Source organism: Capricornis sumatraensis, chromosome 19 (assembly GCF_032405125.1).
Source record: "Capricornis sumatraensis isolate serow.1 chromosome 19, serow.2, whole genome shotgun sequence".
Classification (NCBI taxonomy): domain Eukaryota; kingdom Metazoa; phylum Chordata; class Mammalia; order Artiodactyla; family Bovidae; genus Capricornis; species Capricornis sumatraensis.
The window spans coordinates 30,012,904-30,039,426 of NC_091087.1; the positions used below are offsets into that span (position 1 = coordinate 30,012,904).

The following is a 26,523-nucleotide window of genomic DNA, read 5'->3' on the forward strand; positions in this document are numbered from 1 at the left end:
GACATTCTGTGAAGAGAAACAGGTGGATACAATGGAAAGGCTAGAAGGCGGAAGTATAGGTGTCCCCAGAGGACAACCAACCTGGTATTCATGTCCTTGGATCCGGAGACAAGGGACTCCATCACTTCAGCACCTGCGGGGACAGGGCCCCTCTGCTGCTGAGGCGTGGGCAGCGGGCCGAGGGTGGGAACAAAGTGCAGGTGTCGAGGCTCACCGTGGATCCCAGGGTGGGGTGGCCGAGGGCAACCCTGACGTGGACCCGAATGATGCACTAGGGAGTGTACGTGTGCACACTTGTGTGTGGGAGCTTTTCATGTTATTTTGGTCACCAGTCTTTGTTATTCATATATCCATAGAAACAAGAATGTAGCAGGGGGAGGTGCGAGGGAGATTCAAGAGGGAGGGGACACACGTACACCTATGGCCAATTCATGTTGCTGTACGGCAGAAATCAAACCGATATTGCACAGCAATTATGCTTCAGAAAAAAAGAACATAGCAAGGTGGTCAGGAAAGTATGAAAAAAAGATTTCTCATAGAGATTTATAATCACAACTCTGTGTACATCTGGGAGGAGGCTGCCCACCACCATCAGACCTTCCCACCAGCATCAGACGTTTAACCCCCAGCATCAGGCCTTAGTCCAGCATCAGGCCCTCCCCCAACAACAGGCCCTCCCCCAGCAACAGGCCCTCCCCCAGCAACAGGCCCTCCCCCAGCATCAGGCCCTCCCCCAGCATCAGGCCCTCCCCCAGCATCAGACCCTGGTCCAGCATCAGATGTTCCTGCCCCAGCATCAGGCCCTCCCCCAGCATCAGGCCCTCCCCCAGCATCAGGCGTGGCAGCCCCACTTGTCTGACGCTCCTGAGCACACTTAGGCAGCCCCAGAGCAGCAGGACAATAGCTCTTGCAGGATGTGCATCTTTAGGAATCACCTGCGGAGCAGCAGCAGCTGGGGTCTGTTTCAGGCCAAGGAGAGGCAAAGAAGAGGCACTTGTGCCAGAGGCAGCGGTGGGTGTGGGCACGTTCCCCAGCTCTGCTTCCTCCCCGAGGGGGCTTTGCTCTCCTGCTCTTCTCACATGCTCACTCCAGGGCCCCAGGGCTGTGTCCTTCCAGATTCACGGTCTCCTTGATATCTCAAGCCCAAGTCCTGAGTTGCGTCCCAGTCCGGCGTGGCAGAGGGCTGGGAACATCCAAGCTCAAGAGCTGAAAGGATCCCAGGGGGACAGCCGGGCCCCAGCAGGTGGCAGAGCAGGCGATGAGTGTGGCCGCCAACAGAGAGCCCCACAGCAGCACTGGAAGGAGAGCAGGGATGCCTTAGCTCACTGGGGACATTGCCTGGCCTCAGAACTCAGATGTCACCCCAGCAGCTCTGGGGACACAGGAAGCCGGTGAGTGACACCACGCCACTCGGGCCGTGTGGGTGGGCACTGTTGACCATGGCCTCGGTTTTCATTCCCGTTCCGACTGTCCCTCCAAGGGCTGGCGGGCTCCTCCTCCGAATGGCACAGATATTTTCTTTGTGGGTGAACACATCCCGGCTTGTTTCTGTCGGCACTGTTGCTGCTCTTCGTGTGTTTTCCTCTTCTCATCCTGTGCTTGCTGCTCTTCCAGTTTAACTTAGGAGCAGCCCCCTGATTTTCTGCATTTCCTAGTTGTCAGCGTTCCCTGGGGCTTTCCAGGTGCCGCTAGCGGTAAACATCCTGCCTTCCACTGCAAGAGATAACGAGAGATGTGGGGTCGATCCCTGGGTTGAGAAGATGCCCTGGAGAAGGGCATGGCAACCCACTCCAGTATTCTTGCCTGGAGAATCCCACGGACAGAGGAGCTACTGGGCTACAGTCCCTGGGGTCACAAAGAGTCAGACATGACTGAAGCAGTTTAGCACAAACTCAGGTTTTAGTTCAGTCACTCAGTTGTGTCCAACTCTTTGCCACTCCGTGGACTGCAGCACTCCAGGCTTTGCTGTAATTCACTCTCCTGGAGTTTGCTCAAACTCATGTCCATCGAATCAGTGATGCCATAGAACCATCTCATTCCTGCTGCATCCACCAGAGAGGTGGCTGGGGCTCGGCAAAGTGCATGGTCCCACTGCGTGGATGTGAACCTGCCCTCACCACTGCCTCACCGCGTGACCATCACTGTCTCCTCCCCTGTAAATCGGGAGGTGGCAGCACCTGCTTGGTAAGGGGCACACACAGCGTCTGGTATACAATCAATGCACCATCCAGCTCAGTGTTGTATTCACTAACAAGAGGGATAGCACTGAACAATCTGCTCCTTTTTCTCTCTTCTCCCTTCACTGTGCTCCAGACCACATCTGTTTTACTCACCCTGTAAATCCCACACCCAGCAAAAGGAAGACACTCAACAAATATCTGGCTGAAGAGGCAGGAACATACCCTGTCCTTAAGGAGATGAAGCCGAGCGAGACGGGGGCCTGATGATAACACTGTGTGATGAGGAGACCCCAGGAAGACCTGCGTGGCTGTGGGCTGGGCGGGGGGCATGGGCAGAACCCCTCATGAGCTCCTGGGGATGGGGAAAGTGGCAGGAAGGAGGGGATGCTGTTCCTTGTGGGGTGCCCACAGATTGTACCTCACTCCTCTCTGATGAGCACTTAGGCCATTTCCAAACACTTGTCACTGTTCTGGAGGAAACAGTCATCGCCCGGCTCCTACTCAACCTGTTTCATAGAATTCGTTTCTCATCGGAGTAAGCATCTGCTTTACTCATTCCATGCTCCGTTCACCCAGCCAGCCAGCCAGCCATCTGTTCATCCACCCATCCACTCATCAACTGATCTGATCATCTCGGACCCTAGAGAAGACAGACGCCTCCTCCGCTCCTCCCAGGAGGACACCCAGCGTGAGTGACAGGAGCCTCGTGGGGACAGTGGGGGAGACACAGAAGGGACATACATGCAGACCCTCCTCCCTCTGAACGGTGAAGCACCCACCTGGTCCTAACGCCTCCTTGCTGGTGTGTCCAGGCCGGCCCTTTTCCTTCTTGCCAAACCAATGACCGATGGAAGACTTGATGCCCTTCTTCTTTGGGGCTTTCTGCAGCGAGTCCTGGCTGCTGTTGCTGTTGCTGGGGTTGCCCCCGAGACCGTCCTGAGAGCCTGTCGTGCTTCGGGGAGAGAAAATGACCTTTAACTGGCACCCTTGTGCAAACACACACCCCTCCATAAGACCTACTGATAGAACCGGACACCTAGCAACACCCACGCCTCAACCTCGCAGCAGATAGTGGAGTCTCCTTCACCAACCACACTCCACACGAGCGATGCAGGCTTCCGGCCACAACCAATGGCCCCAGGAAGCTGAGATTCTCTGACTGGAGCCCTCCCCCAAGGAGGGAGGTCTTCACTCCAGACGAGCTGGTGCAGAGGGCGCCCCGACCCTCCCTCAGGGTCGCTGCTCGGCAGGTGACAACGCTCCCAGAGAAGGCGAGCTCCCCAGTTCTGGGCAGTTCCCCCCGCCTCCTGCAGGGTGACCGTCCTCGGCCGTGGCAGGAGAGCGACGGTCACTGTGCAGGGCTGCTGGGCAGGTGACCACATGTGCCCTCCATCAAGTGCTGCCTGGCTCACGACGGGAGCTCAGCAGGTTGGGCTCTGAATGAGGACAGTGTCAGTCACAGGAGGGGACAGACAGTCTCCTGAGAGGAGACCCCTGAGGAAAAGGGAGGGACCCTCAAGAGCAAAGCCGAGAGGCATGGAGCCGTAACCATCAGGAACGCGCCCCAGGCCTGGCAGACCTCTAGCTAGAGCAGGAAGAGACCTCCCACAGGAGTCAACACGTAGAGACAGATGTTTTCTAAAATCACTGAGGTCACTGAGCTCTTCTACCCCGGCACCTGAAGTTCACCACTAAACACAGGCACCGAATCCAGTGGGATTCCTTTACAACCATCCTTGCAACTCTTTCAAGACAAGAGCCACAGGGCTCCTGAAACTGACGACGAGGCGAGCAGGCCCCTTACTTGCGGGCGTCCCTGATGTCCTCATCGCTGGCTGTGCGCAGTGAGCCCGTGAGCCGGTCCAGCCGAAAGGACCGCAGCGAGGCGGAGGTCGAGGTTTCACATTTGATGGTGTCATCTTCTACCTCTTCCTGTATGGCTGGCAGCTGAGGGAGTGAGGTAAGTGTAAAATTGGCTAACAATAGACTGTGTCGAAAAAGGCAATCACACAGGCTTTACATTATAACCAGAAACTTACTTGAAAATATATCAGCTATGCTATCCGCCAAGTACAAAAAATGCCTTGTTCTAGCTTAATGCCATCTTAAAGGACTGTTTGTTCAAGAGAAGCGGGGCCGTGGAGCAGCGAGAGCACCCCACTGACTGCAGAGACCCCGGACGGGAGCCTCCCTGCAGCCGGGCTCTGCACTCCCTGAAATCCAGCGAACAGATGGCCCTGCCAGGCAGGACAGCAGAGCCACGCCAGCACCGAGAACCCTGCATGGCATGAACTGCCCTGATGAAAGGACTGTGCTCATCGCCAGATGCTGCTCAGAAGCACCACTAGCAAGAGTAAGAAACCTCTCAGCAAAGCCGTCCAGACCTTTCGATTTGAAGGAGGAAAGGAAACAGCTTGTACCACCACCCGAGATCATCTGTAGTGATGATGCAGGTTACTGAGCCCAGGACAACAAGTGAAACACAGAAAAGGTACCTAAGCCCTCCATGCGAACACCATGTGTCTGGCTTGTATTTCTCAGTAACATACAGACCGGGGGCTACACACTGAAGTGCTTACACCCAGTTTGAGTGTCATTTGCTCCCTGGGGTTTACATAAAGCTCTCCTAGGTCTTCACTAAGAAATAATCTTGTATCAACCTAGAGGGGTGGGATAGGGAGGGAGATGGGAGGGAGGTTCAAAAGGGAAGGGATGTATGTGTACCTATGGATGGTTCATGTTGAGGTTTGACAGAAAAGAACAAAATTCTGTAAAGCAATTATCCTTCCATTAAAAAGTAAACTAATTAAAAAAAAGAAAAAGATGATCTCGCCTGGACTCCCAGCTCTTCCGCTAGTCCTGGGTCTGAAGCTAGGAAAGACACTGGTGGCAACAGCGTGGGGAACAGATGAACCCCTCGGGGTCCAGACAGGTCTCACGTATACATTTGGGTGTGTGGTTAAGCAGGGGAGGTTTGAGGAAACATGCATGGCAAGTATTTTTATAAACAATGAGTGCGTTGTTTTAACCAACTAACCAGTCCTTTTTTAATGGGATTCTGTAAAGAATACTGGTCCCGTGCAGCCCCACAGGAGCTTGGTGACAACAAAGTGACTTAGTGCAAAATACAGCTGGACTCATTTAACAGCAGCTGGATAAACTGGGCACCCTCCCCTGACCTCTACCAAGAAACCTCAGACAACAGAAGGCTACAAAGGCTAGAAATTATCCACATGGAACTGAACAGGGATCAATCTCAAATTCAAGTTAAAATAAGCACTTCTAAAAATCAGAAAACAACAAAGAACAGAGCAGGGAAGTGACACACCTGGGTTGACTATGGACTCAGTGGAGACAAACACCTGCCTTAGAGTCAGGGACCACGGCCAGCCCCTTCCCCCGGGCCTCCTCCTAAGGAAGGCTCTGGGTCCGCAGCCTGGCCGCCCTCCCCCAGGGTGGGAGCCGCCCCACTGCTGCCCACGTGACTAGGATGGGCAGTGCCGTGTCCTCACTTACCAGGAGGGCAAAGCAGGCCACAGAGCGGGCGAGCGGCACACCCAGGGCACCAACCCCAGGGTGATGACGCTGCTCTGCTGTGCCCAGCAGAAGGGCTCCCGGGCACTGAGCTGCCTGAACTGGAGCACGGCTGCCCGAGTCCTGCAGGAAGGCCCCAGGAGTGCTCCATCAGCGGGCTGGGAGTGGGAGAGGGACAAGGAAGGCCAGCCCTCGGGGCACTGGACTCCAACAACAGGGGCTCAACCAAGTGACCAAACGGGAGAGGCAGCGAGCTCCCTCCTGATGCTCCCTCCATCAGGGATGCTGTGATGGACACGAGAGCCTCTGGAGCAAAGCGGGCTGGACGGCACCACAGGAAGTGTCCAGGCTCTGATCAGACCAGTCCGAACCACACTGCTGGGTGTGGGAGCCTGGGCACGGTGCTCGGCCTCTCTAAGCCTCAGTGTCCCTGTCTGCTGAATGGGGATAACAGCAGCCTGGACCTCACCTGGCGTCTGCGGGATTAGATGACAGACTCGGAAAGCACTCGACAAGGTGCCTGGCGCACAGAGTCTCCTGCACACTGCTACCCACCGTCATTAAATTGCCTTCCCCCAAATCTAACTTCTATGGCTCTGATTCAGTCATTTGTTTAAAAAAATACTCTAAGCGGAAATTCCACGGTGGTCCAGATGTTAGGACTTGCCACTTTCACTGCCAGGACACTGGTATGATCCCTGGTTGCGGAACTAAGATCCTATAAGCTGTGCAGCATGGCCAAAAATATAAGTAAAGACAAATTTTAAAATAATAAATAATACTATGTCTATTATAAATAAGCATGAGATGATTAGAAGGCAAACACGTGGGAGATGGGCAAACTGTTACAATTGTCCCATCAAATGACCTATTTCCAACAGAACCATCAGCATACTTTAAGTGGTGGGTGAGTTTCATTACTTCCATTAAAATGTCAATTATTCACCAGTACACAACCACACAGTGTTCATTCGTGTAAAATGATAAGGACTCTCTAATACTGCACAGAGAAACAGAGGCATGCTAAATTACTAAATAGTTTACCTTTTGACAATGCTTCCTTAAATCACTAGGCTGATAGATGCATGCAAAGAAATGAAGAGAAACCAGATTTCTTGCGACTTTGAAGCTAAAAATTCAAGAATCAGTACAGACAAACACAGTATAGCAAAAATGATGGCAAACTTACAAGTGAGATGAAGACTTAGAGAACATGTAACTGGAAACAGAACATTTCTTTTGACCACAGAAATTAAATAAGCTATTCAAGTTTTACTAGAGAAACACTATAAATTATTACTCAGGAAGATACAATTCTATTACAACATCATGATTTATTAAAGCACAGCATTCTGTACAATAAAGGCCCTTAACAGTTGTCTATTCTCAGCCAAACTTCTCTATAAGTTAATTTCTCTTCATAAAAAACATGTTATACTTTAAAATAGTAATTTAACTGATGAGGAAGTTACCATTAATACCTATTTGAACACTGAACAAATCGAACCACCTATTGGACATTAACATAAAATGCTTACCTAGAATTTGATTTAAAAGTTCTCAAAATAAATGTATTAAAGCACGTTCCCTGTGAAAATATGTAAGAAAGCAAGCTAGCATAATAGCAGGTGCAGTCTTTCCATTTTATTAACCATAGAAGATGCTTTTTAAAGAGTCTAGTAGAGACATTCACTGTGCAAAAGCTGATGAGATTTATAGTCTTAAAAACAAGCACCGACACAGAAAGGATATTGTGTCAAAAGTCCATTAATTCTACACTTAAGATCATTTCTTTAGGTAAGGATAATCTCATTTATGAATGACACATGATATGCGGTTGAGGATCCATCTACATTATGCTTGTAACTGCATAGTGACATGCTAATTCAAACTTACTGCTATGGGGAAAAACACCATTTGATGAGACATGAAGACAAAGCACAAACCCGACTAAGGGGACGCCTGCTGTGGACCACAGCACTGCTATGACCAGAGCAGGTGGGAGGACGGGGAAGGGGAGATGGATGGGTCAACTGCAGCCTTGGGGGCGAGGCGGGGCAGTGGTGGGAAGCTGGGGTCTGGACTGACAACCACTGAGCAGACAACAGGATGAGCCAGGAAATCACAACCAATGATGAAAGCAGACACACCATCAGAGAACTCCAACAGCAGGACAGAATATACAGAACTGTTCTTTTACAAACACTCGGAAAGAAATCAATCGTGAAACTACAGAGAAATCGTCAAAGAATTTTAAATATCAACTAATTAGCCAACGATGCAAATTATAAAAACAGTGTCTCCAAAGACCACAAAATGGACTAGTTACCACTTCACATGCCGCTAAATGATTCACAGTTAATTTAATGATATGCCGACTAACAATGCAGCTAACATGAAACGGGTGGTAACCAAAAAAAAAGTGAAAATACAAGTGCAGTTGTAAACACGAGTTCATGGGGTAAACAGCAATGCACTCGCAAAACCTAAGCTAAACATGGAAGAAAGCTGGAACATGTGCTTTAGAGCCGCACACTCTGTCACCAAAAGCCCTAGGTCGTCATCCCGTTTTCAGACTCGGAAGAGTGAGGAAGCCAGACTTCTTCACTAGGGCCCTGGGGCACCGGGCTTTGAACCTGGTTTCACACGCAGAGCTGGCCTGAGCGCGCGGCCAGGCGCATCAGTGAGCAGACCAGTTGAGATTCCTAAGCCAGGGGTCCAAATATCAAGACTAATTTGTCGCTGTGTGATTGTGGAATGATTTCGCTCAGTCGCGTCCGACTCTTTGTGGCCCCATGGACAGTGGCCTACCAGGCTTCGCGGTCCATGGGATTTTCCAGGCAAGAATACTGGAGTGGGCTGCCATTTCTTTCTCCAGAGGATCTTCCCAACCCAGGGATCGAACCCGGGTCTCCTGCATTGCACACAGACGCTTTACCGTCTGAGGCACCAGGGAAGCCCGATTCAAGACTAGGCAGTTTTAAAAATCTTAGACCTCTGAGCGTAGCAAACGTACCTGATTTTCTTCTGGGTAAAAAGAGAAAAAACAAACAAACAAAAGAAAACCAGTGTGCTCGGGGAGGGACGCGGCAGGGAGGAGGCAGACACATACCAGCGTCGTGAAGCCCAGCTTGTCTTCTTCTGGCTCAGGGCTGGGCTGCCTCCTTTTGGGCATGGAGCGCCCTCTGCTGGGCGGGAAGGAGTCGGCATACCAGGAGGCGGGATCCAGGTTGAGGGAGTTGGAGCATTTAAAGCGCGGAAGGTTGCTGAAGCTCCCACTGCCCACCCTGCTCTCAATCCCCTCCGCCCGCTGATTCGTGTTCTCTTTGTCTTTTGGGATGAACCTAAAACAGAATAAAATCATCACCTGCCTTTGTCAGCAGAGGAACATGTCTGGACAGCAAATTTGGGCTTGCATTCTGTGTCACCATTAGCAAATTCCAGGAAGAGGTGCTCAATTAACATCTCAGCAAAAAGGTTCAGCTTTCCCTCTTTGGAATATTCTCAAACTTACAATAACTTATCATTGAGTCTTACAAAGTGTCCCCTCATCATTCACGTTTGATTTTATTTACTCTAACATTCTGATGGGGCCTGTGTGGTGACTCTCCCTGTGAGGAGATACCTGAAGCTGACCACCTTTACCTTCCCTGCTCTCAGGGCAGAGATGCACGTCAGTGCCTCAGATCTTTTCCACTGGGAATCCGGAACTCCGTATAACCAAAACAGCGATTCACGAGCAAGCTGGAGTTTCTAAACACGTCTCCAGACCAGATGAAGTGCTGAGTTGAACTTTTCATTTTGTTTTAAGCTTGTGTATGTGCAAACGCATCACTTGATGAAATTCTCCACCAGCTTTGTGTGAGTTTCTGGATTCAGGTCAATGTGCTGCATTAACCTAGAATTCACAGTTACTGCTCTTCTCCCCTAATGTGTCATGGATGATTTTATATACAGATTACATGCATGATTATGCAAGTAAAATGATTTTCCCATTAAAATACAAGATCCTTACAGGTAGTAAACTCTCCAGTTTCACTTCTACTTATACATCTTGAAAGTTTTTCACTGTTGACAAGTTGATGGACAGAATTTACCATTTACATCAAGTCAACTTGTTGCATAAGGAAAAATCATTTTTACCTGACAACTTGCTCTAAAAATAAAAATATTAATACAGAAGTGTTCCCAATTTCCTACGGGGATGAGGAAAGACAATCTTTCTGAGCTTGTCTGTGCTCAAACACGGCCCACAAAGCAGTCTGTCTCAGCGTCAAAAGTACAGGTGGCACCATCTGTGTTTTCTGGTTGTGCCATTCACCCCTGCCTTTTCCCCGAGCCCCCCGCACTCGACCAGCGGGAATGGGCACCTCGGCCAGGGGTGACAGGATGAGAACAATCTGAGCAGCAGCTCTGCCAGGTCCTGTGCAGGGTCACCGGCCTGCGGCCACTCTGAACGTGGACTCGGGACAGGAGGCACAGCTGTGCGGGTGTGGCACCAGGCAGGCCTCGGGGCCCCAGCCACCCGGCTGCCCCCAGACCCAGGGCCCCCTGCTCACCACGAGGCGGGCCTTTGGGTTCTATCCTGTTTTGTAAACTGTTCTAACTGCCAAGACTGGGTCTAAAGAAAACATTTTAAATATACTGATGAGATGAGAAAAACTCAAACACAGGTCCATGGATCACTGTCTTACAACAAGCCAATCTTCACAATGTATTAAGCTAAAAAGGAAAATGCAGATCTGAGTGGGAATTTGCCAAGCCCAGAACCCCAGCTTTTCTGTTCCAGGTGGCTTTTCACCAGAACGTAGAAGGCTCCGAGGGACACACGAGGGCGAACCCTCAGTGCTGGAGGGTGCACGGGCCACAGGGGACACTGCCTCGGGACCTCACCCACCTTGGGGCCCAGAGCTGAGGGGGGGACACCCCACAATGCCCCCCCACAGAGTGCTGACACCACACTGTGGACAGAATGCCCTGGCTGACTGAGCTCTATAATCAAGGGCAATCTCAGAACTGAAAATTCCTGAAGCAGACCTGAAGTCAGTTTTCTCACTATGGAACACTCAGACTTCTCTAAGCAGAAGACAGCTCCTCAGAGAAGCCGAGTCTCCGGGGAGCTGGGCTCAGGCTCACCCACCAGATCTCTTCATTGATCTTGTCCAGCTGCTCCTGAATCCTCATGGCCAGAGTCTCGGCATCGGCCTGGCCGCTGGGCGACAGCAGAGCAGGCGAGCTGAAGACGGTGACCCTGTCGCCCTCGCCGTCTGACACGCCCTCGTCCCTCTCCAACACCTGGCCCACATTGGCCAGCATGCTGGCTTGCTTCCCGCGCTCTTGGTCCTGATCTTTCAGGGGCTGCACCTGGGGCACGAGAGGACCACATCTCGTCAGCAACATTCTGGGCACCTCAAGTCTATCAGGGACTGAACACAATTTTACATGGAAGCCCTGACTTTGGACAAATGGGCCATGCTTATGAGACACTGCCATCTCTTAAGCGAGCAGTACTGAAGAAACGGGCAGGAGGAGAATCCAGTTCCTAGATGGCCTGGTGACATTCAGGTCTCAGCGTGGACGGAAGGCAATCCTATGAGGTTATTCACAAGGGTGGGCTGATGGAGTCAGAGACAAAAACCGAAAATTGCAAATATATATCCTTGCTTCCATCAGCCAGACTGAAGGAAAATTAGAAAAAAAAACCCTTCAGCTCCGCAGCCGCTGGGTCCACCCCACCGGTCATCACTGGTACTAGTTCGCCAAGGAGTGCCGTCCTCGCGGGTTCCCAGCCCTCCGTTTTCCAGGCTGGTCTGAACACGCACAGACAGGAGTGAGCAGGGGCAGCCAGGGGACGGGAGGGCCAGCCTCCCGTGGCTCTCCTCTCAGGGCACAGGCCCTCGGGCTGTTCTGGGGATGGCCCCGCACACCTCAAGGGCGCCTCTGTCATCTGAGACGCATGCAAGAGTGCCTGCTGGGCCCCGTGCCACCCTCCCGCTCTCCTCACACCTCACTCCCTTCTCTCCGCAAATCTCCCCCTGCCCCACTCTCACCCAGGTCCTGCCTTGTTTTCCCAGACATGACCTCAAAGCAACGGAGGGGCAGCCTCGAGCTGCTGGCTTGCCGGCTCCCTGTCCCCCGTGGCCAGTACCTTCGCTTTCTGTCTTCATCACGACCCCTCCCCAGGGCTGGGCCACCCCTTTTCCTGGCTCCAGGACCACCTGCCATCATTCCTGCTCCGCTCCGGCGAACTAGCTGCCTATGGGTTCACCCCCATCAGCCTGATGAGCACATCCTCTCCATTCTCTCGCCTTAAAATCGCACATTTTTGAACACTTAATTCTGAGAAATTGTACTCTAAGTGTTCCATCGCAAAGAGAAACACTCAGAACAATACTAACCCTTATAAACCATAATGAATAAGAAGTCACATCTCAGGTGTAGAAAAGCTTCTGGAGGAAACATGGCCAGCCATTGACGACAACGAAGTCTATGGAGAGAAGCTGGACTTGGGGTCGGGGGTCGGGTGGTGGGGGACAGGACTCACTCTATTGCCCTCGCTCCTCCCATTGCTTTAGACTGTCTCCATGGACCTCACATTCATTCCTGGGCATCGCTCACATTCATTCCTCTACACCCCACTTCACTCCCTCACGGGGCAAAACAAGTCAAACGGCCAAGTTTCCGAGTCACTCGACTCAACCTGGCAGCTCTGTGCTGTCGGCCACGGCAGTCACTCGCCTTGTGCAGCACACTGAGGATGTGACGCAGGCCGGTGCAAAGCTCGATGTGGAAATCACACAGATTTCAAGACTCGCAGTGAAAAAAGCATGAAAAGCAGCCCGCTCATTTTTAGGAAATTTTAGATTGTGTATGTGGCTCATATTATCTTTCTGACGGACAGCACTGTCCACGTGAAAGGCTCATGCTTTGTCTCAGCTTTCGGGTGAACCCAGAAAGGACTACTTAGAATTCTGAACCACACACAACGGCCACACACTCTCAATCCACCTATAATGCAAATCACATTCAGTGTTCAAAACCAGAAAACGCTATACACGTTACAGCAGTGGACTAGCCATAAGGAAAATGTAACTCCACTTCCGCGAAGCGTCTGCAGTAACTGTAACAGTGAACCCAGGTCAGTTCAGCTCTTAACACATTTCTAAAGGATTTAGAGATTTAAGGACCTTGTCGTTTTGCATTTCTTCTAAATGCTTTTTTGCATTTTCAACTTCCCATAGGAGAGAATTCTGAAAAAGATACATACAGTGCTTTCGAGTCAATTCTTAACAGACGTTGCGTGGACTGCGGGATGGCTACTCTCCTGTCTGAAAGCATAAAGCACCTCGGGATGAGGGGCGGACCTCGCGCCCAGAGCGAAGTGTGGCACGAAGCCGGATGACAACTGTTAACGCTAACTTGTACACAGAAAAACTCCTCCTTCCCCGACTGATCTTCTAGATCCAAGGAGGCCAGGTCCCTGGGGTAAGTGAAACTGCTTTATACTTGCTTTCAGCTTTTGCAGTTCAGTGGTCACTCAGGAAACTGGAGCAGGTTTCACATGTAAAATTCAAACCTGAGACAAAACTATCCCCACCTCAGGGCCAGCCCACAGGTCAGGGTGAAGTGAGCTCTCTAGTGAGGTGTGGGTATCATCTTGGGTTTTGTGGGGGAAAAATGTGCCGCAGAACTTGTAGTGACCATGGGTCTCTCTCAGACAAGCCTTGCCCAAGCGCCGACCTCGGTGAAGGTTCTAGGCCTCGTCTTTAGGGCACTGGTGCAGCTGGGACAGGTTTTCACCGAACCTCAACCAGACTGTTGCCCACTGAGCTGCTCTGATAGAGGTTCTCAGACATTTTCCAAAGCAAATAAAAAGAGAGATGGCTGGAGTTGGAATATGAGAATGCTTGCTTTTACTTGCTTCAATCTTTTCTATCACATTATATAAAAGATCCTGAACTAAACTTATTGATTTGGCTGCATCGGGCCTTAGCTGCATCATGCGCGATTCCTTTGACGTGATTGCCGCGTGGCACGTGGAATCTTAGCTCACCAACCAGGGATCGAACCTGCGTCCCTGACCTTGCAAGGCAGGCTCCCAGCCACTGGACTGCCAGCAAATCCCAGAAATAAACTTCTAAGAAAGAAACGAAGGGGTGAGGGTGGACCTAGAAGAATGTTCTAGCACAGCGGCTGGTAACATCGGGGCCACTGGTGATTCCGCCTCACTGAGGCTTTCTGGAAGGGTTGTGGGCACACATCTACGTCTGTTCCTTTACACACTGCCTGTGGATGCTGTCACGCTTATTGACTAGCGTGAAATGCTGCTACTCCAACCAGCAAAGACATTCACTCTGGGGCCCTCTATGGGAGTTTCCCAACTCCTGTCCTGGAGATTCCCCCTCTCACCCCCGCCACACACAGACCGGGCCGAGCCAGGCCAGGCCACATGCGCCTCTTGTAAAGGGGCCATGAAGCTGGCTCACCTTATCCTCCAGAGCAGCCATTCTCTCCTTCAGATGAAGCTGAAGCCTCTCCTCTGAAACAGACAGAAGCTTATCCACGGTATCCGATGAGTGTTCGTTGTGTTCTTCATTCATTTTTTCTCTTTGCCTTGCCTAAAACAGGAAAAACAAAAACTCATAAACTTCAAAAGCAAGCACAGTCGTTCTTTTAAAAGCACCAGGGAGCCGCGACGTGAGCGGCCTGTGCCCTGGTTCCCGAGGCGGTCCCCTCCCACGGCCACCTCTGGTGGGCTCTTGAGCATCCCCAGAGCAGATGGGCGGGTGCAGAGGGAGGCAGGGACTTCATTGGTCAAAGGTCACTCCCAACACTTCTCTTTGGCAGAGCACCTGGGGGACCTTAGTGTCACCAGCCATTTCCTGTGGAAGCGGCTCGAGGAGCAAGCAGAGTTACACTCAGAAACAAGTACACTTGAAAGGGGATCGGCTTACACACACGTCGGTGGAGGAATTTCCCAGTATATAAATAGAAGCTTGATTCTGGGTTAAGGGTGTAAAATGAATTCAATTTATAAAGCAAAAAGTGAGAAAATTCATTTTGGAAAAAAAGCCAGTGGAGATAGACTTTCACATATTTTCCTTTACATGAAACATCATTTGAATTATTTGTAATGATTGCTCTTGTTCAGTCCCTCAGTCGTGTCTGACTCTTTGTGACCCCATGGACTATAGCACGCCAGGCTTCCCTGTCCTTCACTGTCTCCCAGAAGTTGCTCAAACTCACGTCCTTCGAGTCAGTGATGACATCCAACCATCTCGTCCTCTGTTGCACCTTCTCCTCCTGTCTTCAGTCTTTCCCAGCATCAGGGTCTTTTCCAGTGAGTCAGTTCTTCACATCAGGTGGCCAAAGTATTGAAGCTTCAGCCTCAGCATCAGTCCCTCCAATGAATAGTCAGGACTGATTTCCCTTAGGACTCATTGGTTTGATCTCCTTGCAGTCCAGTGGACTCTCAAGAGTCTTCTCCAACACCTCAGTTCAAAAGCATCCATTCTTTGGTGCTCAGCCTTCTTTACGGTCCAACTCTCACATCCAGACATGACTACTGGAAAAACCATAGCTTTAACTAAGTGTTCCTTTGATGGCAAAGTAATATCTCTGCTTTTTAATATGCTGTCTAGGTTGGTCATAGCTTTTCTTCCAATGATAATTCATATTCAGTTCAGTTCAGTTGCTCAGTCATGTTTGACTCTAGGACCCCCATGGACTGCAGCATGCCAGGCTTCCCAGCCCATCACCAACTCCCAGAACTGCCACCCAACCATCTCATCCTCTGTCATCCATTCTCTTCTTGCCTTCAATCTTTCCCAACATCAGGGTCTTTTCCAAGATGAAAATTCATATTAAAAAACTGGAAATAATTACCTCAAGCAATTTTTAATTGTAATAACAAAGTTGGAAAGTCTGTGATTTATAAAATGAGCATCAATTTCATGGTTTAAAAAGCTGTTTTAGGAACTACTGTATAAAAAAGAATGGAGAGAAAACAAAAGAATGCTAGATTTGAGATTGGCCCCGTGTTAGAAATTGCTGAGGCCAATTGATTGGTCATGGGCATTTATTATACTATTCCGTCCACTTTTGTGCATGTTTGAAATATCCCATCATAAAAAATCAAAACACAGGTTGCTGCTGCTGCTGCTGCTAAGTCGCTTCAGTCGTGTCCGACTCTGTGCGACCCCACAGATGGCAGCCCACCAGGCTCCGCCGTCCCTGGGATTCTCCAGGCAAGAACACTGGAGTGGGTTGCCATTTCCTTCTCCAATGCATGAAAGTGAAAAGTGAAAGTGAAGTCGCTCAGCAGTGTCCCACTCTTCACGACCCCATGGACTGCAGCCCACCAGGCTCCTCCGTCCATGGGATTTTCCGGGCAAGAGTACTGGAGTGGGTTGACAGGTTATTTTCTGCTAAATATTTTCTGTTAAAACAGTGTCTTCTCCAGCAACACAATTCAAAAGCATCAGTTCTTCAGTGTTCAGCCTTCTTTACGGTCCAACTCTCACATCCATACGTGACTACTGGAAAAACGATAGCTTTGACTATATGGACCTTTGTCGGCAAAGCAATGTCTCTACAATATGCTGTCTAGGTTTGTCGTAGCTTTCCAAGGAGCAAGCATTTTTTAATCTCATGGCTGCAGCCACCGTCTGCAGTGATTTTTGAGCCCAAGGAAATAAAACCTGTCACAGCTTTCCCAATAAGGCATCAGCATTCAAATATTTTTAAAGCAAACCAAAAGTTTACTTTGAATTGGCTCAGTCATAAACAGCACCCCAATCTCAACAGCCTCTGAGCAGCAGTTCTGAAAGTAAGGAAGTGCACCCCTGATAGGGAGACATTGAGCTCTCTGCTTAAGCAGAGAGGGAGCCTCACCGAGGTCTCATGATGGGAGTTCAGAACCACAGCCCCCTGGGAGCCCACATGTGAGGCTCTGCAGTCCAGGCCCAAGAACACAGCTATGGTGGGGATAGTACTGACCCCTGAGGCTGGACCTGGGATCCCCACTCCATTTCCTGGATGGTCGGTACCGCTGTGTGGCCAACCCTTCCGGGAAACCTCTCTCAGGGCTCTCTGATGCGAGCCTCCACCATCGCCCTTTCCTGGAGCGCCTTCTGTCGCAGCGCAACTACGGTTCTCCTCCTGTCTAGGAGCAGCCATCCTACACACACACCCCACGTCTGGACCGGCAGCTTGGCATGTGGGACTCCAGCGCCACGTCCGAGGCAAGCACCTCCACACCTGGGCACCATGCCTTCCGTTTCACGGGCCTCGGGCTGGCTCCCTCAGGTTTGAGGGCCACTCGTAAGGTCCAACTGTATGCTGAGCAGCTCCCCGGCCTGGCTGGTCAGAGCAACACGCGTCCTCCTGGAACGTGGGGACCCCCTGGCCCCTGCCCACCACCTACGGGCGACCACATCTGGCCCTGCTCCCGAGGTTGGGTGCCTGGATCAGCAGACAGGGCCACACACGCACACTGGACGCCAGAGACAGGAGCGGCGGAGAAAGGCAGCGCCGGCCCCGCCCAGCCGCGTCTCCGGCCCACACGCCCCTCTCCTCCATGCTGCTGTGTCTCTCTCCCGCCTGTCGGCCAAGAACAGCGTCAGCTCCGCTCGCAACGACCCTGTCCTGACGGCACGCGGGCTGTGACCGCAGGGGCGGCAAGCGGGCCATGCTCTGTGCGGACCACTGGCTCCGGGTTCGCGGGGGGCACACCCGCACGCCTGCTCACGCAGCCGGCGCGGCTTCGTGTGTGACACGTGGGTGACGGAGGGTGCTGGTGACCGGCTCGTGAGAGGAGAGGTGCTCCCCCTGGCCCCAGACCCCCTCCTCAGACTGCCTGGGGCGAGCCAGCGCGGGCAGCAGGCAGTGGCAAGCACGGGACACACGAGGGCACACGTTCCTCCTTCCTAAGCTGGGAGGTAAGTTCGAACAGTTTCGCCTCCTTAGTGGCAGAGCTTCCGGAAGACAAAAGTTCAGACTACAAGGCCGACCGGGGACAGACAGCAAAGATGCCAGGGGAGAGAAGAAACCAGCCCTTGAGGGGAAGATCACAGGCAGAAGGGCGCCCCCTGGCGGCTGTTAGTGACCCTGCTCGGGGAGGGTTTGCGAGCACAGGACACCACCCGCCTCCGGGAAACCGGCCGGCCCCTCAGGTGCTCCCTGAGCTCCAGGCAATGCTCCAACAGCCAGGCCAGCACAGGCCCGGCCTGCCTCTCCATGCCCAGCCAGTGCCCACCAGCAGTGCGGGGCAACACCTTTCCCACCAGAAGGATGGGGTGGCTAGCTGGCTGTGGGCACCATATCCCTAGCAGCGCCACGTCTCCTGGACGCGGCCTCTCACCCGTGGGCTCCCGGGGACTGCAAGCTGGGAGTGGGGCCCTGGGTCTGCACCGTGCCCCGCTGTGACTTATTCAACAATGTATGAATAAAGACTTAAAACTGTGCTCATGACAGAGCTATTTTGGCCATCTCTTAACGAGAATGGGATTTTTCTTGTTCTGTATCCTGCTAGGCTTTGAGTTGCTGACTGAACTCTGAGCAGCAGTGACTCGGAGCTGAAGCATCCTGCGGACACACAGAGCACAGGACAAAACTGCAGGGAAGTTAATGTAGGGATGACATGGGAGCGGGGACTGTCTGACACTCAGGGAGTGCTCCCATCGCAGACGGGAAGCAGGACCCCCGCGTCTGCGCTCCTTTGTGGACTGAGCAGCACCGGGAGTGACACGGTGGGACAGCAAGGGAACAGGCCCTCCCCGCGCCCGCCCCCCGGGGACCAAGAGAAGCACCTTGGAGAGCGCAGCCACCCCCTGAGCCAGCTCAGCCTCCACTTCTGTCAGCATCTGCTGCAGCTTCTGCTCTGCCGGCTCCAGGCACAGCTGCAGCTGTCGGTCTTTATCCTCCTTCTACAAAGGGAAAGCAGAACATCAAAACGGGCCAAGTGGTGCAGCCTCTGCCATTGTTAGTAAGCTGAGACAAAACCTAAAGGCATGTGTCTACAGGATTAGTTCTGTTTCGGAAGCCGCGTCACGGTAATTTTTCTCTCAGTGTTCCTGGGCTTGGTCTCAGTAGGCAGAACACCTTCTGCCAGAGTATTTGCTTTTCCTAAACGTCTCCAAAGAAGTCTTTAAAAAAAAAAAAAAGTTCTTATATATTAAAGAAGATCAGGTTTCTATAGAAGCTTATTCATTCTTATTGACAAGTTAAGGGTCAGTACTGACCCTTCTTAAAACATCACCAGAATCATTATTTGAAGGGAACCCTACCGACCGCAGACGGCCATGGGCTTGTAAGCCAAATATGGCTTTCATCTCCTCTGAAATACAAACCTGACCAGAGTGTGCCTGGGGAAATGTCAGTCAACTAACATTTGTAAATGCATGATTATTCTTTTAATAGATCTTCTTACTCTGAAAACTTTCAGTGTAGAACATTTAGACAGATTCTTTTTTGAAAAAGAAAAAAAATGAAATGATCTATACGCTCCGGTTCCTGAGAGGTTAGCATTTATTTCTAAGCAGCTTTCTTATTTTTTCTGTGTGTGTATTACTCTATGTACGTACATAAACAATAAGATGTGCTTTAAAACCCTCAGAAAACAACAGCATATGGTACGTAGTATTTTCTGATCTGCCTTTTACAGCCATTATTTTGTATATCAGAATGCTCTTAATTAGCATTCCACATCATACATTTCAATGGCTTTCTAGTATTTTATTTTTGTAGTGGGGCCAATGATATACTTTGTCACACACCAGACTGACTCACTTTGTTTTGGAGAAGCCAGATTTGGTTTTCCTGATTAAGTCCTGATTATGTGAGACCACACAGGAACAGGAGCAAGTAAAGCTCACCAAACCACAGGAAGTACAAATCCTAATCAGACTGGAGCTCTAACCCTGCCTTTTGTCACAGTGACCCAAGTTCCTAACAGGCAGCCAGCTGCTGTGAAGTTCCCTGCTGCTCTCTGCTCTTTCAGGAAAAATGCTAACAAGCCAATAGATTCAAGTCAAGTGAAACAAGAGTCAGGAGTGGAATTCCACAAAATGGTTAACCCAAATCCCAAATAATTCAAACCTCTAAGTTGCAGTCACCCTCAATTTTTAAAAAATGTATTTCCTTTCAGTACAGCTGATTGACCATGATGTACATCCACACTTTTGAACGCAGTATTTTAGGGTCATAAGAACTTTACACTGGGACTTGATTTCCAACATGGGAGTCACATGAAAAGGTCTTTACCTTCCTTCCTCAGTATTCACTACTACAGAAGTCAGACACAGTTCAGGAAAAGCCATTACCTGTCGATGCATAGAATCCTTATTTGCGATTTCATTTTCAAGTTTATCATCGAGGTTGTGCACAGAGATGGCTTTGTGCTGTGCAGCGAGGCAGCGTTTCTCAAGTGTAGTGATTCTCTTCTCCATGTCCTCCTTCTGGGCCATAGCCTACAACCAGGCATTGCAGAGGAGAAAAGGTAAGTCATTATCATAGAATACTGCGATACAATTAAGAGTAAAAAAGCTGGACTAAATCCTAAGTTTCAAATCAAACATAAAATTAGTGTCCTCAAAAATAAAGTCCTAGACATGGCAGTTTTCTGAGATGTGAGCAAAAACGCGCCTACCTCAAATGTCACATTTGCCACAATGGAACCCATCTGTCTTAACGTCTGTCTGGCCACTCGATTTACCAAGCTTCTTTTCTACATCATAAACCCGACCAGCAAACAAAAAGTACACTAAACTACTCTGTCATTGCAAGAATTCCAGGAGGGAAGGTATCTGGCATGAAATGAGGATCTCTATCTCCTACACCATACAGGCGGGCTTGACCCAGAACAGGGAGGGACCTTCAACAGATCCTACCGGGAGCTCTGAGGCTCATTTCCTCAGGTAAAAGTTGGAAAAATCTCATGCAATTTCCTCAAAATTACATAAGAATATTAATGAGTAGAAACAGAAGTCACAGTGTTACACAACTGGGAGCAGCCTTCTCCAGCCGAGTCCTCCTCAAGCAGTTACACCACATGGAGGAAACGCCCAAACCAGGAGCAGGGCTTGCTGCCGATGCGACTCCTGTCCGCCGGCTCAAAATCCATTTCAGGTCCCTCCGTGCTCACTAAGTAACCGATGTTGTCCTAACATTAAAAGTGAAAGGTCTTAAAAACGCTTTTTCCAGAATTCTCTGTGTATTAATCTCTGCCACCTAATCTCCTCCTGTTGCCAAAGAGTAGTGTGAACACGTTATACAAACATGTGCAAATATTTCTGTTTTGAGTTCTCACACCGAGCTACTAAACAAGTACACCTGCTGTACCACATGTTGGAGGGGTGCCCTCTGAGACAGTCTCACGGGGGAGGGGTGGGGCAGAGTGGGCACTGTCTCTCTGTGCAGAGAGGAGAGGCGAGGCTCACAGGAGGAGGCCTGAGCCCCCAGCTCTCTTCTGTTTTCACAGTGACCATTAGGGAGCTTCTCATAAATCACGACACCCGCAGACACGACCGCCAGAAACATCCTGATTCTGCCTTGGTTACACAGCACGGGCCTGAGGATCTGAGGGTGAGCAAAAGCCACTCGACTTGTCTGACCGCTGGTATCACTGTCACACATCCTTTCAAGGAGCGGAACCTCAGAAAACTAGAGAAGATGGCCAGGCAAGCTGCCTCAGCAGAGCCCACACAGCATGTTCCCATCTCTCTGGGAGAGCAGGCTCCACAGATGTTCAGACTCACCTGAGTGAATCAGAAGGAAATTTCAGCATCATCGGGAATATATTCAGCAGGCAGGTAGGGGGATGAACTGGGAGACTGGGGTTGACATATACACACTACTGATACTATGCATCAAGTCAGCAACGAGTGAGGACCTACTGAACAGCACCGGGCACTCTATCAGTGCTCTGTGGTGAAGTTAATGGGTAGGAAACCTAAAACACAGGGAGATTTGTGTGTGTGTGTGTGTGTGTGTGTGTGTGTGTATATATATATATATATATATATATATATATATATATATATATGATTGGTTCACATTGCTGTACAGCAGAAATTGACACAGCAGGGTAAATCAACTCCAATAAATGAATGAGTGGATGAATGAATTTTTTAAAAACGAACACACTGGGCCCCCTAGAACTTGTGGAAATGAGGAGTCCACACCCAGGGTGCAGCACAGCCATGTTGGTCCACTGCCAACGGGCCGCCTGGACCAGGCCTCTTCTACCCCAGAGACCTTGACGCAGAGGCGGGAAGGCAGCCAGTGGCGGTCTCGCCAGTGCTCTGCTCTTGCTCACGCAGCCGTGCCAAGGCTGAGATCACGGGGAGAACAAGGGACCCACATTCCGCCTCAGGACAACAGACACGTCCACTGTCACTCACTTCACGGACGTCCTGCTGTAATTTCACATTCACTTCCTTGGACTTGAGGAGGTCCTTCCTGGCCGTGTCCAGGTCGTTCTCCAGCTCTGTTACGTGGGCAGAGAGGGCTGCCAGGCGATCCTTTATCTCTCTCTGCTCCCGTGACTTCTTCTCGATGATTTCCTGGAGCTCGGGCCCCTGAGCCAGGTCTTCGTCGCGGGTTCTCTAAGGGGGAAAGGAAACCTTAGACAGCCTTGTTTTGGGAGGGAGGGAACACAGCACTTCCAGAAAATCGGTGAAGTCAAAACTGCCTTCTGCGCTCTGGAGCTCACACGACCCTCACGGCCACTCAGACCTACATGATGCATTGGTGAAAGGTCTCAGCAGCCCCGCACAGACTGGATAGTAAGACGAGAACCAGACAGAGAGTGAGACCGAGGACATGCCTTTCCATTGGCGCTTGGCATGTTTTCTTGCTTGTGATTTACATCAAGCACCCCGTCCATTAGTATCTTTTTCGGGTTATTCTTCTCTTTAAGAATCATCAGTGAAAACCAAAAAATTGAATCAGAATAAAGAAATAAGTAAAGACAGCAAAACTCCATTTGGAAAAACTCAACTCAAAACTGAAAATACAGCATAAAAAGAAAATACATGGTGATGTTATCTATCCCGAATAGAAACAGGTGATTCGAGTCAGAATTTGTCTCCTACTAGACAAAGGGGTGCTTAAGAGATCCTGCAGCTCTGAGCCACAAGTCTAGTTTACTAGTCATTAAAATAACCCAGGTGGGCTGGTCCTCAATCAGAAAGATAAAGAACATCTGATGTCCACCACTACAGCCTTCACACTTTTTTAAAATGAAAGGATACCAATGACAAACCCTTGGACTGCAAGGAGATCCAACCAGTCCATTCTGAAGGAGATCAGCCCTGGGATTTCTTTGGAAGGAATGATGCGAAAGCTGAAACTCCAGTACTTTGGCCACCTCATGCGAAGACTTGACTCATTGGAAAAGACTGATGCTGGGAGGGATTGGGGGCAGGAGGAGAAGGGGACGACCGAGGATGAGATGGCTGGATGGCATCACCGACTCGATGGACGTGAGTTTGAGTGAACTCCGGGAGATGGTGATGCACAGGGAGGCCTGGCGTGCTGCGATTCATGGGGTCGCAAAGAGTCGGACACGACTGAGTGACTGAACTGAACTGAACTGAACTAACTGAAATTACACGATGAATGATCCAACTTACCTTGTTATGTGTGGCACCTAATTCTTCTAACAAACTACACCTTTCAAGTGCTCCTCCTGTGTTGATGTGTGTATATACGTGAGTGCACTTCTTAGCATATGCTGCTGCTGCTGCTGCTGCTAACTCGCTCCAGTCGTGTCTGACTCTGTGCGACCCCATAGATGGCAGCCCACCAGGCTTCCCTGTCCCTGGGATTCTCCAGGCAAGAACACTGGAGTGGGTTGCCATTTCCTTCTCCAGTGCATGAAAGGGAAAAGTGAAAGTGAAGTTGCTCAGCAGTGTCCGACTCTTCGCGACCCCACGGACGGAAGCCTACCAGGCTCCTCCACCCATGAGATTTTCCAGGCAGGAGTACTGGAGTGGGTTGCCATTGTATACTCACCCTAATACGCGGCTACTATAACAGAATACATTTAATGTATCTCATTGATCTTAACATCAAAAAATCTGCTTATTAACAGCTTTAAATTCTAAGTTTGAGAGGAAAAAAAATGCTTCCTAAAATAACTCTATTACTTAGTTTTTAATTGCAAATTGATATACAGAACATAATAAATCTTGAGACATTTATACCAACTAATACATTTTAACTGGCGGCTTCCCAGGTGGACCAATGGTAAAGAATCCACCTGCCAATGCAAGAGGGCAGGTTCAATCCTTGGGTCGGGAAGATCCCCTGGAGTAGAAGATGGCCACCCACTCCAGTATTCTTGCCTGGGAAGTCCCAGGAAAAGAGGAGCATGGTGGGCTACAGTCCACAGGGTCGCAAAGACTCGGACATGACTGAGCATGTATGCAGGCAACACTTTTTAACCACATAAAACTCTGACTTCTTACAGAAAAAAGGTATTTACAAGAATTCAAGAAGCTCAAAAGTCAACTAGTTACATAAATACGTGCATCATCCACCTAACAAGGCTGCAAGTGTACAAATCCAGGATGGCCGGGTGGCTGGTACCTTCGTGTCCAGGGCCTTGTGGTGCTCAAAGAGTGACTTCAGCGCCTGGAGCACCTCCAGCTCGATGGTCATGCCCTCTGGGGTCTGCGCCTGCCACTTGCCCGCCGTCGTCTGGAGGGACGGTATATACTGGGAAACCAGGCGCTCCAGGTGCTCCAGCAGCAGCTGCAGGGCAGGGCCAAAGGAGCACCATCAACCTCATGCTTGAATTCAGGGCCGACAACCCCTCTCAGCCTCATGCTACAGCCGGAAACATGCTGAGGCAAGTCAGAATCCCGCCACTTCAGTCTAAAGTTAGAGTGGACTTCCCCAGTGGCCCAGTAGTTAAGACTCCACACTTCTGCAAGGGTCATGGGTTTTAATCCCTGGTCAGGGAACTAAGACCCCACACAAACTGTAGCATGGACAAAATTGTAGGTTAAGAGAACTCCCCCCTCCAATGTACTAAAATTATAGTAGCTCTCATCATAAATTTGAAGCCAAGTATGAGAACCCCAAACTGATCCACCCTGGTCTGCTCAGTGGGAAGATGTGAAAAATGACTTGAAAACCAGACAGAGTTTAAAGACAGCAACACGGAGCCCAGCGGTGGCCCCCGCGGGGCAAATGTCAACATGTGAGAATTCCCCTACTGACCATGATGTTATTCCTCTCTGCTATCAGCAGAGCTATTTCTTCTTCTCTTGCAAGAAGCTGTTCCCGGCATATATTGAGTTCTTCCGTAGATGTTGCCAACTCCTAGAAAACAGTGAAATGAGTAAGTAACTAAATGCAAACACAAATTAAAAAGAGAGCGAGACTCTGAAGACTGACCCTGTCAAGTCTCTCCAGGCTCCACACAAAGGGTCTCCCTGCCCCTCCAGAGAAGAGGGGGTCCACTGACCCCAAGACCACACAGACCACCACAACTCAGACCGGCCTTCAGCCTCCACCTCGACCTGGCAGGCACGCGGCAGGGGAGAACCCGGAATCCAAGCCTGCCTTCTCAAGACCCAGGGACGTCTGAGAAACTTCCCTAAACATAAACCTAACAACAAAGTGGATAAAGAGATTCTTAAACGACACACAGACAAGTGACCTAGAACTGCTGGGGAGAGTGAGGAAGAAAGGTAAGATCTACAAGGCCATCAGGCTTTGGAGTGTTCCTCTGGGAAAAAGGCTGATGGCACCCCAAGGCCATCTGTTAGCCTGACTCCACTGAAGTCACCCAGTCATTCAATAAACTGGAGAAAATGTTAAATTCATGTTTTATGTATTTTATCACAATTTTCACGCACGCGGTGCCGTCCACATGGTGAACTTGCTCACACTGAACCACATGGAGTCTTTCATTCTTCTAGTTTTCTTTACACAAATAAAAAAATCCTGGGCTACATATCCCCTACTACAGTACCTAGAACACTGCCCAACACTTGTTCCGAGGCATGTAGTAGACATGTGAAGCTACGAGGGTGTATGTTATACACATGAGCAGTAGGTACCCGTCATTAAGATACTGGACACACTGTTCTGTGCTCTGTAAGATGGGAGAGGTTAAGGGGCTTAGCCTTTCTGCTTCAAGGACTGACTCTATAGCTCAATCCACGTGCCCCAGGACTCCTCCAGACAGTGTTTCCCTTCTTGTGGGGCCCCCGCCCGTCCTCCACACAGCACCTGCACAACCACTTACAAGGTCAACCTGCTGGGGTCGATCTTGCCCAGAAGGCCAAAATGCCCTGGCCGGCAGGGCCTACAACCACGCTAACAAAATGAAACACAGCTCCAACGCTTCGCTGGGTGAAGGCCAATCCGACGGGCCCAGCCCCCGGCTGCTCTCACCTCAGGCCGCTCTGCTTCCAGGACTTGGGCTGAGGCCAAGTTCTTCCTTGTCTTGGCCTTTGCCTTGGGGATGCAGCACTGGAAAAGTGCCCATAGGCGGGCCCTTCTGCGACCCATCCTCGCGGATGGGGGCAGCCCCCCACTCAGGGGCAACTGCTGTTTCACGGTTAGATACCTCAGCACCCGAGCTATCACCACCGATCTCACACTACGACCACCACTATTCACACTACGACCACCGCTCTCACACACACCGCTCTCACACACCACTCTCACACACCACTCTCACACACGACACTCTCACACACCACTCTCAGACACACTGCTCTCACACTAGGACCACCGCTCTCACACCACGACCATCAGCGCTGCTGTCTCTAGAAGAAATGGCACGAAGGCT

At 50.4% G+C, this 26,523-nt stretch overlaps 1 protein-coding gene across 1 annotated transcript; it reads right to left on the reverse strand.

Annotated features, from left to right (window-relative positions):
• Positions 1-1,651: 1,651 nt before the first annotated feature.
• Positions 1,652-26,240, reverse strand: LOC138094944 (liprin-alpha-1-like). Its single transcript, XM_068990953.1, has 16 exons — positions 26,124-26,240; positions 24,942-25,043; positions 24,306-24,470; positions 23,726-23,741; positions 23,349-23,403; positions 22,540-22,642; positions 22,115-22,318; positions 20,036-20,182; positions 18,524-18,640; positions 17,208-17,315; positions 14,201-14,332; positions 10,855-11,078; positions 8,827-9,058; positions 3,985-4,127; positions 2,960-3,132; positions 1,652-1,713 (listed from the first exon to the last, which is right to left on the reverse strand). Exons 1-16 carry the CDS (start codon positions 26,238-26,240, stop codon positions 1,652-1,654), a joined length of 2,100 nt encoding a protein of 699 aa, XP_068847054.1.
• Positions 26,241-26,523: the final 283 nt, after the last annotated feature.

Excerpts from the sequence above, each read along its gene's own strand:
- LOC138094944 (XM_068990953.1), bottom strand. The coding sequence starts at position 26,240 with ATGGGTCGCAGAAGGGCCCGCCTATGGGCACTTTTCCAGTGCTGCATC. Across the intron at positions 14,333-17,207 it reads TCCTGTCTCTGGCGTCCAGT|GCAAGGCAAAGAGAAAAAAT; the intron begins GTGCGTGTGTGG and ends TTCCTGTTTTAG. Across the intron at positions 1,714-2,959 it reads CAAGGAGGCGTTAGGACCAG|TGGAAGGCAGGATGTTTACC; the intron begins GTGGGTGCTTCA and ends TATCTCTTGCAG.